Here is a 15,508-nt window from a genome sequence, read left to right on the forward strand (position 1 = left end):
AAGTCCAACAGATGTGTATGTTTTCACTGTTTGGAGACTTTGTGCTGCTTTTGTGCCTTTAAAAGAAAATCCTTAAATAGTGTTTATTTTAACGAAAAAAAGAGAATAAACTTGTGTTAAAGAGAAAAAGAGGATTTATTGTTGCCCAGTATTTACTATTTCTTAAATGTCTCTGAAGATCTTTAGTTGGCCACTGGAACATTCAGTGTGGAGGGAATGCAGCTAGTTCTTCTGTCCTGGGAGCAAAACCCAACAAATCTGATGGTATGGTTTGGATTTTGCTTACATACCCCCTGGTTTGAGTCTTGCTGGTCTGGGTCTTGCTAATTAGTTAGTAGCCTGCAAGGTGGTAATCACAAAATCACTTTCAAGGCATACAGTGGTCCCTAAAAGATATTAAGGCCAACTGATGTTTTGCATTTGAAGACACTTGTTTTGTATGGCTTGCTCTTGAGATAAAAAGGGAAGAGTTTCCCGGGAAAGACTGCATCACCTTGGGTATAGGCAGTGCTGCTGGGAGAACTGGGTTCTTGCTCAGCCCTTGCTCTTGCTCAGTTCCTGTGAGATGCTGGCCCTGGCACTTAATTCCCAATTTCCATCAGTGCTAGGTAACTACGTGTTTATTTTCTGACTGTCTGACTTAAGAATCCAAGTTCTGGCTTGGGAACCAAGAACTGAGAGATCTCCAGGGTTGGGAGTCCAAGTGTCCTCTAATAAAGGCAACCACTTCATGTTTTCTGTTTCTGTACAAAAGCAGAGTCAACTTCACAAACTCTTTTTTTCCCCTTTGTGCCTTTGCTTGTCATTGATAAAAGGATGTTCCACAGCAGGAGAGATGGAGCAGACTATCTTTAAATGTCCCTCGCAACCCAAGCCGTGTGATCCTCAGTGTGGGCAATAACCCCTGATTTCACGTAGATGCTGTAAATATGTTTGATTGATGTTTGTGAAGCGTTCCGATGCCGGGGTGATGAGTGCCATAGAAAACCTTGTGAGGAACTTAATAATCCTGTCATCAGAGCAGCTCTTGGATGAAGCACAAGGACACACATTGTTCAGGGTGAGGGAAACAAAATATTGAATAGCTCCTCATTAAACGCGTGTTGTCCTTTGTGTGCAGTGAGTGAGACAGGGAGTGAAGAAAAATAGTAAATAGTGAGGGAAACAAAGACTGCCTCGTGATTCATATTCTCAGGAGACTGAAGGTAAAACTTTCTCTGGCAATCTTTAATGTTGTATTTCCTTACTCATCTCTTCACACCCTTTATTTTGACATATACTTGGTTGATGAGGTACTGATATGAGGTGTGGAAATTCTGGTGCTTCTGTTGACATGTTAGAGTTATTTAGGGGAGAGAACTTGTTGAAGTGAACCCTCATTTATTTTTCAGCTTTATTTCTTTTTGAACTTGTTTAACTTTTAAGTTCTTAATGAAAATGTGTCTAAGTATCCAGTTTTTCCTACGGTGAGAAATTGAACAATACAGCTACTGCAGTACCAGAAACAGTGTTAGACTTTTAAAGAAGACAGAGCATAGCATTCATTGAAGTTGCTTTAGGGATAGGGGAGGCATCCAGGGGAAGTGGAGGAGTTGGAAAAAGAAACTCCTTCCTGGGGGAGGAGGAGTAACAAAGGCACCAGACAGAAACAGCAGTTGTGATTATTCCCATACGATAACCGCTGCTTTTGATTTCATCTTAATCTTTGCAGGTTCTGCGTAAATTGTTTCCATTCTGCAATGATTATCTGGACAGGAGGAGAGGCCTGAAAAGTACAGAGATGTAAAGAAAACCTTTTAGGTTTGGCAGCCACAAATCTGCAGAAGGCGCTGTGAGCCTTTGTCAACCTGGCTTTCTCAAAGAAAGCAATTGTGTGTGAAGTTTCTTAATGCTAGAATTTTTGTTTTTGTGGCAAGACACACTGGAATCCGTGGTTTATGTATGTTGTAAAGTTCTGCTGGCTGCTATTAGAAGAGAGACAAGGGACCAAAACCTAGATTCACGCAGTAGGAACGTTTGTTGTATTTTCTACGAGCTAAAGAAACAGCCTACCAAGGGAAGAAATCCCCAAACAAAACAAATATTTCAGTGCTTCACACCCTTAATATCTTTGCTATTATAAATTTTAATGTAAAACTGTGCTGATTTTCTTCTTTCTTTTTTTTTACATATAATTTCAGTTTGGAAATTGATTAAAGAATCTCCATAGAATTCAGTATGGCATCACAGCAGTCGTCTCCGTCAACAGAGGATCAGGCTTCCTCTGAGATAGATGATCTCTATCTATCACTGCAAGGTAAGTTGCTGTAGCTTTCATTTTGATGTGGATTTTTGGAAAAATCTGTGACTGTGCACAAGTTGAAGGGAACTCCGAGAAACCTGTTAAAGCTAGTGTTACAATTGGTGTAGTTAGTTCATGTCTGTGCTTCTTTGCAGGTGTTTCTGTGTTTCATGAGAGATGTTTCAGCAGTGGAATGAGAGTTAATAGCTCTTTTAGTACTTTCTTGTGATATTTTCAGAGCTGTTGCCCTTTGGTACAGGTGTGCTCACTGGTTCTTATGCTTTGCTATGCAGAGTACATGTTAGTGTAACCTGTTTTCGAGCGAACCACCAGCATGAGAACATTTGTGCCATTTCATTAGTTTCCTTGTTTTCAGTTTGCTGACAATTAATTGATTACATTAAGCTGTCTTAATGAGGCTATTAACTACAGTACTATTTTATTTTATTTGTTTTTCTATTCTTGCTGCTATATCCCTTGTATGTGTAGAAAGATAGCCTGTGGCCAAGGCAAGTAGAAAATTTTTGTGGTTTCCAGACAGATTTCTTGCAGGTCAGAGTCTTTAATTCTTACTTGCAATGAGTTAGAGCTTATTATGGAAGCACTTGCTGGCTGATTTTAATGGCATGTACCTGGATGGCTAAGTGCTAATAAGTGCATCAGAGCTGGCCTCTCAGATTGCCTTAATCATGTATTGAGTTTTCTTCTATAAGAATTTCCTAGGAGGGCTAATTTGACTCTAAACATGTTTATGGAGATATTTATAGTGGCTATCATGGAGGCTAACCTAGGCAACAGGACTAGCACTGCTGGAAAGCCTGTTTCTGATGTATTTAGACCCTAGTTATTCTAGGATGGATGGACTTAAGTCATGTTTCCACAGAGCTATTTCCTTTTAGCTCACTTGCAATGAAATTACTGTCATGCTTAGTTGAGAGAAAATATGTTTAAAACAAGTGGTGTAAAAGGGTGTTCTGCCAAGTCACTTTTATGATCCATATTTGCACTGATATTGTCATTGAAGCCTTGTATTTTGACGAGTGAGTGTTAACAGTGGTCTAAAGCCAAACGTTTTTAATGGTGAACTTTCTTCTGCTTTGCTTCAGTATTACATTTTCAGCAGAGCAAGCAAAAAGTCCTGGCAGCCAGGAGCTAGTCTGAGTGTTGCACCAAGTACTCCTTGTCAGACGCGCGTTTGTTGTGCCAGTCACACTCAGCCTTCGGTGGAAAAGACTGAGGTGGCTGTTGTCACAAAAAAGGTTTGGAAAGCACTGTCTAGCTTTAAGGCACAGGGTACTGAAATGCAATTACATATGATTTTAGAATAGGGTTTTATTTTGAAATAATATTTGAGCTGTTTTCTTCTGAGTCAAATTGGTGTTTATGTGTTGACTAACAGTACGGTTTTTTGGTCAGTATATCAGTGAAAGAACCCTGCTTATTAAGATGGAAATGACTATATTTCTTTGCTGTGATAATTTGAGCTCCTACATTATGCTGAAGCAAACACACTGCAAACCTGTGGCCAAGCTGTATGTGCCTGGCTGTTGTAAAACATCTAGAGACATCCCTTAGAAATTACTTAGGCAATTTTGTAATGATTAAAGATGCAATAAATGGTACAGACATGTCCTATATATGGAACTGTTTGTGCTGCAGCATCTTCTCTGAGTCAACCAACCAAATGGTGACACAGCTGTGATGAAGCTGTGTTGTTCCCTGACATGATGTATAGAAACCATCACTAACTACCTGTAGATCTGTGATGGCAAAGATGAAGTAAGAATAACAGGATCACTCAAGGAAAAGGATTTTTTTCAGTGATAGGAATCTTGGGATGAGTTTGGCATTGCCAAAGACATTGAGTATTTCAAATCATCAGGTTCTCCCGTAGAAGTTTTAGAGAAACCTCGGATACAAGGATTGGCTGCTTGTAACTGTGAGAAAACATTTCAGTCACTAAAGATGGATGTAAAACTGCTTATGATCTGCTTTTCAGATTAAGGTATAGCTTCAAAGAGTCTGTCCAGTGTTGCATAATAAACAGCATAACAGGAGATAGGCATAAGTAGTTGATGCAGAAGAAAAAAGTAGGAGTGAGATCTAGTCTGGATTGTTTGTATTTTATTCTACATTTAAATTCTTTGTGATCGAATCTTCTGGTTTTTTTCTGAAAGACATCCAGTGGTGATAGAGCACTTATCTAGTCTGGTTAATTAGGACAAGATCAACTTTACATGACCAAACCAAATGGCACGTTACATTCTGAAGTTGTATGCATAAAAACCATTACAAAATGGTTTGCTTTGTTTTACTTAACTACCACATGTAAACCCAAACACTCGTTTTAGATAAGTTTGACTGTGATTCAAGTCACAGTCTTCTGTGAGGAAAACAGCACTTTGGGAAGAAAAAGAAGGAAAGGAGGGAAGAAGAATCTCCTTAAAATCATTAGTGAAGAGGTTGCTACTTAGCTGTAACTGTTACAGAAACCGTATTAGATTAATGTCAGTGGCTTAATATTTTGAAAACCTGCTTTAGTGGATTTTCTGTTTGTAGTTTTTAGCTAGAATGTTCAAAGGTGAACATTGGCTTTCTTTGATAGTGTTTCGCCTAGAAGGTGCAGAAAAGAAAGTCACTTGAAAATAGGTAAAAATGTAACTTTTGTTTTCAGTGTATTTTTCTTTTCAGTTCAGTATTTTAAGGATTTTTAATGAAGCCTGAAAACATGAAGAAAATTGGTAAAGAAATGAAAGCAATCTAGTTTCTTATGTTTCCATCTCTAGACATTTGCGAATGATGAAGCTAGTCACAAAATCATCAGGCTGAACTAAAAAGCTGCAAGAATATAAACACTTAAATATGTATATTTTTAGATTTATATGTTGCTCTTTAACCGTTTCCAGCTTTCAAACTGATCTCCATAGAGAAGAGAGTAATAGTTACCACCTTCCCTGCCAACAAAATTGAAAGCGGTATGAAATTGCATAATGTGAGGACTTGGGTTCCTTCTTTTCTGTTTTTTTCCTTCCCTCTACTCGAGATGTTATAATAGAACTAAATCACATTGAGCCCAAGTGCAGGATTGCAGGGAGGGGAATAAGCACCTGCTTGCGCAATAGGTGGCACCTGCAGAAACTGGACAGGAATTGTGATGCTGTGGAGGAGCGTATGGGGGATGTTAATCTGTTTACCTGTGGGAAGATCCAACCTCCACTTTCCTTGTCATTCACGAATCCTTCCCCTTGCTTCTCTAGGGCAGCAAACAGACCCTGTGTGTGACATCTCCTACCAAGCCTGTGCAGAACTCCGTTTTCTCTTTTCTTTACATGCTTTCTGATTAGTTTCAAACACAAGAGAATATGTTTTAGCTCTTGGAGTTTGAAGCACGTATTACTCTTCCAGTAATTAACTACAGTAGTCCTAATTTTTGGCTCTGCTTACTAATCCTTGTGCATATTCCTGTTTATAACTGTAACCCAAAGAGTGATCGTATAAGAATGTGGCTGCTAAGACTGTTTTTGAAGAGCTGAATGATGTAAACAAATTATGCTGTTTTGATGCAGTTATGTCTAATCCTTTACAAATTATTTCAGATAAAATAGAAAATAAGGTGATATCTATGGATAGATTGTTGTTGTAGTTTGTAGTAAAGGAGGATATCTCTCTGAGACTTGCTTAATTCATCCAGAGGCCAGGTAGGTCACTAATTCTTATCCAGCATTTTTTTTTTGTCCTAGTTGTACGCCTTATCTGTTGGGGCCAGTATGTTGCTACAGCTGCACTTTTTTGTTTTCTTTACCAGGATGATCAAAAAAGACCAGTAATTGTTTATTATGATTTTCAAGAATGACTTTTACAAATGGAAGAGCTCCCATAGGAGCTGTGCTGAAATTTATGCCCTATTTATGCTTCCTGCTGCCCTGTGAGGAGCTGGTCTGCAGTTTCTATAACTGCATGGACACGGCTTTGTGGCATGTGACAGTGCTGACGGCACTGGAGAGGCAACTGAAACATGAGACTGCCTAAAAAAACTCAGTCATGATTATTTTTGTCTGTTTCTCATGCCTGATCAAAAAAATGGATTGTCTAGGTGCATAAATGTGTTCCCTGCTAGATATATTTCAGCTTGTTAAAGGTGTTATCATGTGCATATCTGGTTAAAAGCTGGCATTAAAATGCTTAAGGCATAGATGGCTCCTGGGGCACCTGCATAGGGCACTGAAGGCCACTTGTGTTCATCATCACTGTGGATTTTCTCTAAAATGTTATAAAAGCCACTTAAGCCCTTATCTTTAAAAGTATGTTGATATCTAAATGAAGTGACTTAGTACCATTAGGAATTTAACCTGCAGCCTCTGTCTGTGCCCCCAAGTACTGCGATGCCTCAGTTCGAGGCAGTAAAGACCGTGGTGGTTTAGAACTGCTCCAGGATCCTGGCAATGAGAAGAGTAAAACAGTAAAAAGAGTAAAAGTTTTAGAAAGCTGAGAGGAAAAGGTGGTTGAAAGGAATAGTGTAGAAAGGAAAGTTGCCTCTTGCTGGGCAGAGAGGATAGTAGCTAATATTTATGTGATATTTGGATTTGAGAAGACCCGTTCCTGTAGAAATATTCTTATCACCGTCATTGGCTTTTAAATACGCTTCTTAATCTTTACAAAAAATACTGTGTGTTTAATTGCTTAACACCATGTTGCTGAACATAAATGCTGGAAATACCTCTTTTCCCCAGCTTTCCTGTCTGCGGAAAAGAAAACTCTGTTACTGGCTGGAAGGGAAGGGGCTATACAAAGGGCTCAAGGGTGAACTGCTCACCCTTTCCTTGGGTTGGCAAGTTCCTGTCATTTACAGCATGTACCTGACTCATGTTTTAGTTCATATCAGCAGTGATGTCTTGAAGGAGCTCTCCCAGTTATCCCAGCTGACTGTGCTTTGGGTTTTTTTGCTGAGCTGTCAGGGAGTGTGCAAATGGTTATTTTGGATGCAAGTGAAATGAATGCTCCAAGAAGGTACTGTGGCTGTCTGTGGGCATTCAGTCTAGAGCTAATCCAACACGCCTTTTCTTCCCTACACGCCTTGGCGAGTATGTAACATCCCAAACACCAACTCTTTTAATCTACTGATGTGCTTCTGTTGAGCTGCACTGCTTGCTACTGTAGGCGCAGCCTCAGCTGACCTGAATGGTGAAAGGAAGATATAAAAACATCATACATGAGAGGTAATTCCTTCTGACAAAACAGAGTTAGGAAGACAACAGATAGCCTTGTGCTCATTAGTGTCAAATAATTGTTTTAAGAAGTTCTTTTTTTTAAAAAAAAAAAAAAGAAAGAGCCACACAGTTGTAAATGGTTCGCTGACAGTTCGCTGAAGAAAACCTCTTTGCTGTTTGATGACGTTGTTTGATGAGCACGGACAGACAGGCTACAACTGTTCTGCCACGATTTGCTTCCCGCAGCTCCCTGCTGAGGGAGGAGATGGTGCTTTCCTGTGAGCTGTCGTCTCCGACCTTGGGAAGGGAGGCACAAAAGACAACAGGAGAGAGGAGATTAATTTTAAGCTGGCTTTTCTATATTGCTGTTAAAAGAAGGTTGGGAGTAAAACCATGGCTGGTGGTGCTCCTGCCCTCCCTCCCCTCCTCGGAGAGTTCAGCACTGCCACGGTCCCTGCCGCATCCCCATGCTCCATCCCTTAATGATTAATCTGGTTCGTAGCACTTGTTGGTAGCTCGTTACTGGATGAAACAGTCATTGTCCAGCAGCGTGTATTGATTTTTGGCCAGCCTACGTGACACCCGGCTTCTACATGTTGTTCCGCCGTAGGGAGTTTTTCTGAAGATCAACATTAAAACACAGGGGAAATATGGTAGATTTTGGGTGTTTTCAGATTAGGAAGTTATTTTGTTTTAGTTTTCTCAGATCCACTGTTTCGGCTTGTTGGGTTTTGGCCCAAAGTGGAGGAAATGATCAGGTTTTTTTTGATAGCTTTTTGATTCTGGGTCACTGACATTTTGAAAACTAGGGCAAGAGAAAAGCAAGGTCACTTAGAGCCCTATAAAAAGGCCCAACAAAGAATCCATTCATCCTCATAAAAATAAAAATCCGTATTAATTAACCACGTGGTAGAGATAAGAATTTGAGAGCTTGATTAAATCATTAGCGCCTCTGAGCAGCAGAGGGGAGGGAGCTGGGAGGGAAAACACACTTGGCCTGAAAAATGCAATCCGGCTGCCTGCTGTGGTGCCAGAGGCACATCTGTACTGAGCTGTGTGTTGTGTGACCTGCGTGGAAGCAGAACAACTGCTGCACTACAGTCCAGGGAGATACTGGCAGGCATGGAGTTTTGATATCGATTCACAATGAGGTGTTTTTTATTATGATTCTTATTTATTTGGATAGGAAAATAAGCCGCATTGCAGCTGGGGCTGCGGCTGCTTGGAAGGCAGCCTGGTGGGTTGCACTAGGCTGTAGCTCGAGGATGGTGTAAGATGTTCTTAGGTGTGTGCAGTGAGGTAACTACCTTGTGATTTGGCTAAGGCGAGGTGTTTGCCCGAGAGCTACCCGTGTGAATCAATACTTGCAGTATCAAGTCCACGTTGCATAATTCTCCTGCGCATTAATATGGAGAGATTCAACCGAGACATGACCAAATGTCCTCATCCCAACTGTCTTTCTTTAACCAACCCCAAATGCAAGTTCTCCATATCAAGAGCAGTCGTGTGTGTTTGGCAAGAGCTACAGCTGGAAGAGTCGCTGGCGTCAGGCAGAGTAGTTAATGTTTGCTTTCCGTCCCTTTTCAAGTGCCAGCAATACCAGCCTTGCCTGCCTGATAAAACTGAGCGCAGCTACTGCATAATCTCTTGTTAGGTAACAGAAACGGCTCTGCATTGGTATTCAACCCAAGGGTGTGGTTGGGTCCTGTGCTAACGTGAAGCCGGTATCTCTCATGCTATTTATGTCTCCTTGTTAGCATTGCAGTGTTGATTGGTGTGTGTGTGTCACATTTGCATATATTTTCATGCACACACTTTCCCAAATTTCAAAGAGTGGGTCTGATACCCTGGGTCTTTCAAGGAACATTTAGGAATGGATGGAGTTATTCCAGACACATTGCCCTCTAGTATAATTTTTTAACATTACCTTTTACATTCACTGAGTTTAGAGAAAACCTTCATTAGTTGCTCTTCTTTGCATCCAATGGAAGTATGCTCCAGGGTTGTAGAGGTCTTTGCAGCGTCATCTCTGTGGGAAAGAAAATATCAGCTCTAACATAGAGTTTAGAAAAGCAAATATGAAATTATATCTCAATATGTGGAAGAACGGACCTTAAGTTTGAGATGGATGTCATATATCTTTTTGAGAAATATAACCAGATAATTTTTTTGATTAACCATTTTTTTCTTTTCTTTTCCCAGTGCAGCGAGAGTCTACGCAGAAGAAAACCTTTACTAGCTGGATAAATTCAATATTGGCAAAGGTAAGAAGGGGATCCTCTAGGAAAGACACGCCTTTTGCCTTTTTGATTTGGGTGTAGATGTATGTAGATAAATTAGTTTGGGGAATAAAAAAATTAATACAGATTTTAGGTACTGGCTGGAAAACATAGGCCCTGGAAAGCATTTGTTTAGTAAATGTAACAGCATTGTGTTAATGACCATCCAAGGACTTTTCTACCCGACGATTTGTAAGCAGATGACAGTATCTTTCTTGCTGATGTGGTAAAACATACTTATGCTGGGTTAGGGCACATGTCTTGGGATTTTATGTGTTTCTGTATTTATGATTAGTTTTAATGTGTTTAGCTTAGTAATATTCTGTTATGCAGTCCAAGAATATGGGTTTAATGGGATGAGCTGAGTGACCGGTGAGTGTTAGGACAAACCATTTAGTAATGTAGATGCTCCTTAAGCTTTTGCAGTATGTGCTGGGGTTCTGACTTGCTCTGGTAAAAAATATAAATCCTGTTTTGGTCCCTCCTTGAATGGAAGCTGCTGAGCTTATGGTAGATCTATATTGTCCACAAGTGGAGGGAAAGAGTAAGAATTTAGTTATTCAACTCTGTAGTCCAATTTGGACTGAGGGTACATTGATTAAAAAGTCAAAATATGAATTAACTGCTTATCTTAACTTTCCCGTTTTCAAAGGTTTGTGGTCTTTTGCCACATACCACCTTAAAAAGTATAAATACTTCAAAATGAGGCCTAAAATAACCCCTATGAAGCTCAAAGGCAGGCGAGGGGAATAAGAGCCAAACATGATAATAGTTTGGAAGAAGCAAGTTATGGCTGATTAGAAGCAGAATTTACGTTTCATCTTGTTGTAAAATTAAGAGATGCTAAACATTTTTTTATTTTACAGCAGAGCCATCTGTGATGTTCTGTAGTGTGTTGAATTAAAAATGACAAAAGATGGTGTAACAAGCATTGAAATTTGTTTTGCAGCATACACCTCCTTCAGTTGTCTCAGACCTGTATACAGACATAAGGCAAGGACATTTGCTTTTGGATCTGTTGGAAGTGCTTTCAGGTGAACGTCTGGTAAGACAGTGTAATAAAAATATTACCTCAGTCCTTTGTCGTATCAGTCAAAGATTTCTGGATAAGCTTAATTGTAAGCATATGAATGATCCCTTTGGAGTCGTAGAGCTATTTGTGAGTAATTTATTCTTACACCACTGACACTGAAACACACCAAAATGAGTTGATCTGAAGTAATTTGAGAGTCTTTGCTGGAGAACACTTATCAAAATATAAAATAGTATTAATTTTTACCACTGAGGTTGTAACCTGTTGTTTTTGCTTCACAGCCACGGGAAAAAGGATTTAATACCTTCCAGTGCAGAAGCAACATAGAAAATGCTTTGACATTTTTAAAGAGCAGATCAGTGAGTATTAACTTCAGAATTCGCAACTAAAGCCAGTTTAGCTGGTGGAACGTTTCCTTTGTTAACAATGATCCTATTTTTTTCCCCCTAGCTCAAGCTCATAAATATTCATGTTGCTGACATTATTGAAGGAAAACCTTCCATTGTACTTGGCCTAATTTGGACAATTATATTTCATTTTCATGTAAGTATTTCAGCGATGTAAGAGAAGTTTAGTAGAGGAAAAAAAGCACAAAAATGTATTGACTTCTGTTGTTGCCAAACAAGATCAATTAGTACAAAGCAGAAGTAAAAGTGATGGCTCAGGGTGGAGTCACATAGGTGTGTTGGGAGTGAACTGGCGACTGAGGCTCAGGAGAAAGCCAAGAAGCAAAGTTATTTAACGGCGTTAGATGTAGCCCACATTTTTCTTGGTACTTAGGTGCTGAAGGTTCTTGCACTGCACATAGCTGTATACATTATTATCTCTGAGATTTGTCAGGTGGGTTTTCCTGCACCCTGACTGAGCAGGCCAGTACTTCTGAGGATTATATGTATATATACACTTGACTGTGTTGACATCAGAAAACACAGCTGCCACTGGCTGCTTTCACTGGTAGAAGGAGCAGAAAAGCGCATTATATGAGAAGGTCCCTTGCTGCCATTGCTGGTACCCACAGCATGACGTCAAAGTCTTTGGGTGAATATTATTTCCTGACAAAACAATACCTGAAGACAGGAATTCAGCAAGAAATAGCTCAGGTGGAACAGATAAAACCTCATCTGACTTTTAGGGCAGGGAACTACCTGTTCCTGTGACCGAGACCTTTCTAATTCTCTAGTTTTGTGCCTTTGATGTCTTGGTAATTTTTTCCTGAAGCCTGATTAACTTTCCCATCATCTCTGATAGATTGAAGAACTTGCTGGGACGCTTGCTTGTGCTTACAATCAGCCTTCACGTGATTGTTCAGGTGCTGCTGACTCTTCTCCAAAGGCAAGCCGATCAGCTAAAAAAAGTGCTAAAATTAAGGAACGGTGGAAAGTGTCTGCTACAAATGCTCTTTTGTTGTGGGCAAAAGAACAGTGTTCACTGTAAGTTCTATCCAAGACTTGTAAATAGTATGTTACATGTTGTGTTTACTGCTTTTTTCTAAATGTGGTGATGTTTTCCTCTTTTTTTAACATTAGTTAATAAACAGCTTAGCAGAAAATCCTTTAGATGTCAGATGTTGTCACCAGTACTTTTAGCTTCAATCAGGCCCTATATGTTTTCACATGAGCCCTTAAAAAACACTAACATGAAGCTAAACCTACTAATGGAATACTGCAATGTAAATCGACTTATTTGGCTTTTCTCTTTTAGGACTTTCTGTGTGAAAAGTCTAGTGGAATGTTTACATGATTTGCTAGTTTTAATCCTCATGGTTGGCACTGGTTAACGAAGTTTAAATAATTAATCTCTATTTTTAACAGAAAAACGTAGGATTTTTAGGATTCCTACATGTTGTGTTTTTCTGTCAAACACATCCAAGAAGGTCCCTAGTCCTAGAAGTCTCCAATTCTAACAAGATGTTTCCTTATGCTTGATGTACTGATAGTTCTGTTGATTTCAGTGGAAGTAGTCACAGCACACAGTCTAGAGCAGATACAGGTATTTCTTGCAAAAGACAGGCTTCACATTTTCTTCAAAGGCTGTTGCTTTACTCCAGGACATTTCAAATATGTTTTACAATAACACCAATGCTTTTTCTCCAGCTCTTTGGTTGCTTTATGTTCTAATAACGTTCTACTAATATTCCATGTTGTTGGTGTGAGAAAAAGGCTATCATCAGCACATCAGACACTTTCTGCTGGGGGAGAATGTTTTCAGGCTCTGAAGCTTTGTTTTTATTTGTGTTTTGTCAGGATAAGAGTGATTGGCATGTAAAACCAGCTCTCTATCCATTTAATCTTCCTCTTTCTTTTGCTTGTTTTTCTTTTTTTCACTGCAGTCGGTTTTGTAGCATCATGTCTGAGCTGTGGTTACATTGAATGATTTTTATCAGTGAATCCTATAGTTTTTGGTAATAGAAGAAAACTTTTAAGTCCTGACCCATTTGTCTGTAACTAAATTTGATCACCTGAAACCTCACATCTCTTCCTTGCTGTAACATACTCATTACATACAGGCTGCTTCTGGAAGTTGTCCTGGAATTCACTTTGGCTTGCGGAACTGGGCACCGTGCAATACTGTCCAGGCACTGCTTAACACAATGTGTTTTAGAGACAGTAAGCTAAAGAAGAGAAAAATAAGTATTTTTTCTGCAGTAATAAATCATCTTTGAGGTCTGGATTTTCTAAAGCGCCAGCAGTGATTCCAATACTTGGTGCCCTTACAGACAAATACTTACATATTCTTCAGTGCTTTACTTGTTATTTTTCCATTCCATAGAACACATAGATATTGAGCTTAAAATTGTTCTAAAGGATATTGGATCGACAAGGCTGTATCTTCAGAATGCAACATAACATAGAAACATTGAGTTGTTTTGCAAAATAGATGTTTTATTTGTACTTACGACACCTGAGGAAACAGGGCATAACACTTTGTTTCTAACCATTTTTGGCACAGGCATGGCTCTATCAACGTGACTGATTTCAAGTCAAGCTGGCGAAGCGGGCTGCCTTTTTTAGCTGTCATCCAGACCTTACGACCAGGTCTAGTTGATCTGGAGAAGGCAAAAACTCGAAGCAATAAAGAAAACCTGAAAGAGGCTTTCAGGATTGCAGAACTGGAGCTGAATATTCCACGGCTTCTTGAACCTGAAGGTAAATGATCTACCTTTTTTTATCTTTCTTATCAGGAGTGAGATAAAAATCATCCTATGAATGTTGGCTTGTAATACAGGAAAAGGTGCTTAAGTTTGAAATGAATCATTGATCTTTAAAACTCAAAGCTGAGGCGTTATTTTTATGGCACTGACCTTACTTAGCGTTTGTAGGATTTTTGAATTGGCAGCAGTCTGCAGGGAAAAAAAGGATATGAAACTTTGCTGTTCATGGGAGAAACTTCTTCATTAGTTAATCATGTTATATTAAAATATTCCCAAGGAGAAAAATGTTCATTACGTATTAAGTTCTGTCAGTGGTATGTTAACTGAGCTGCTGCAAAATCAACATGGTTTTGGTAATGTGCTTTAATAACTGCAGTATAGCATGTAATCAGGCGTAGAAGGCTGCATAATTGTGTAAATGATGTCTTGGCTCTTGTAGATGTTGATGTTGTGAATCCAGATGAAAAATCAATCATGACTTACGTGGCTCAGTTTTTGCAATACTCCAGGAGTATGTGTGAGTCTGAAGGAGACATGCAGGTATGTCATGTGGCTTTTTTAAATGAGTGTGTGTCATGGTTGCCAAGAATATCAGCACTTTGTTTGCCCTGTTTATAACCTGACTCAGTAACAGTTAGGTAGTAAATCTGATTCAGCTACTGACAGGGCTGCGTTGATTTGAACCTTATAATGCCCCTGTGTGGTAGTCAAGACTCAGCGAGATAGATTTTTGATGATACAGTTGGAATCAAGTTTTCTATTCTCTACATTCTCCTATGAGAGTTTATGTATTAATTGGTTTGTCACATATCTCTGAACTGATAATCTCCTTTCAGTCAGATGGCAGTCAGGCTCTTCTTTTAAGATGCCTTCATACATCCAGGTGCCAGGTTTAAAACTTCGGCCCTGCTCTGTAATAGTGTTTGACCCAAAACTCATTAGAGTCCTGAGGAATTACTGTTTGTTTTTCAATAGCTTTGAAATGGGGTTTATCATATACTCAAATGTGTGGTGTTTTATGACACAATGTAAATTAAGAAGGCTTGCAAAATGGAAAAATCAAGTTTTCTGCTCTAATTACCAGGAGAAAGTAAGAGAGGCTGTGAGCTGGTTGGTTGCACAGGAGGAGAAGTTAGCAAAGTTGCTGGTTGACACGGAGAATGAAACATATTTTCAGAAGTGCAAAGTAAGTTGTATCTCATATTTAACTGCTTTTGCAAAAAGAAATGCTAAAACTATTCCCAGAAACATAGCTTTTCATCTTCATTGCCTAAATTGAAGTGTTAAATAAACCTCTAAACAAGAGTTGGAAATCTGACAATGAATTTGAGAAATGACCTGAAATGATCGAGGGAAGTATAGGATGAAATCTTTTCTGTTAGCAAACTCGTATATGTAGGTTGGTTTTTGAGCAGAGCAAGGTGTTTTTGGAGAAAGTGAAATATGATCTTTTAATTAATTGGCACATCCGAAGACTTGGACAAATTTCAAGCACATAGGCCCTTGACAGGCTCACCTTTGCCATTTCTGTGATAATAATAAGTATGTTTTTCCCAA

The 15,508-nt window shown here is 39.2% G+C and overlaps 1 protein-coding gene across 1 annotated transcript in view; it reads left to right on the forward strand.

Moving 5' to 3' along the window:
* Positions 1-2,164: 2,164 nt before the first annotated feature.
* Positions 2,165-15,508, forward strand: part of SYNE2 (spectrin repeat containing nuclear envelope protein 2) — a 155,598-nt gene continuing 142,254 nt past the window's right edge. Inside the window, exons 1-9 of the mRNA XM_069856738.1 lie at positions 2,165-2,296; positions 9,691-9,752; positions 10,717-10,812; positions 11,082-11,159; positions 11,251-11,343; positions 12,049-12,230; positions 13,750-13,946; positions 14,391-14,491; positions 15,036-15,137. Coding sequence (XP_069712839.1) covers positions 2,218-2,296; positions 9,691-9,752; positions 10,717-10,812; positions 11,082-11,159; positions 11,251-11,343; positions 12,049-12,230; positions 13,750-13,946; positions 14,391-14,491; positions 15,036-15,137 — 990 coding nt within the window. The 5' untranslated portion in view covers positions 2,165-2,217. The remainder of the gene's footprint in view (positions 2,297-9,690; positions 9,753-10,716; positions 10,813-11,081; positions 11,160-11,250; positions 11,344-12,048; positions 12,231-13,749; positions 13,947-14,390; positions 14,492-15,035; positions 15,138-15,508) is intronic.

Source organism: Phaenicophaeus curvirostris, chromosome 5, assembly GCF_032191515.1.
Source record: "Phaenicophaeus curvirostris isolate KB17595 chromosome 5, BPBGC_Pcur_1.0, whole genome shotgun sequence".
Taxonomy (NCBI): domain Eukaryota; kingdom Metazoa; phylum Chordata; class Aves; order Cuculiformes; family Cuculidae; genus Phaenicophaeus; species Phaenicophaeus curvirostris.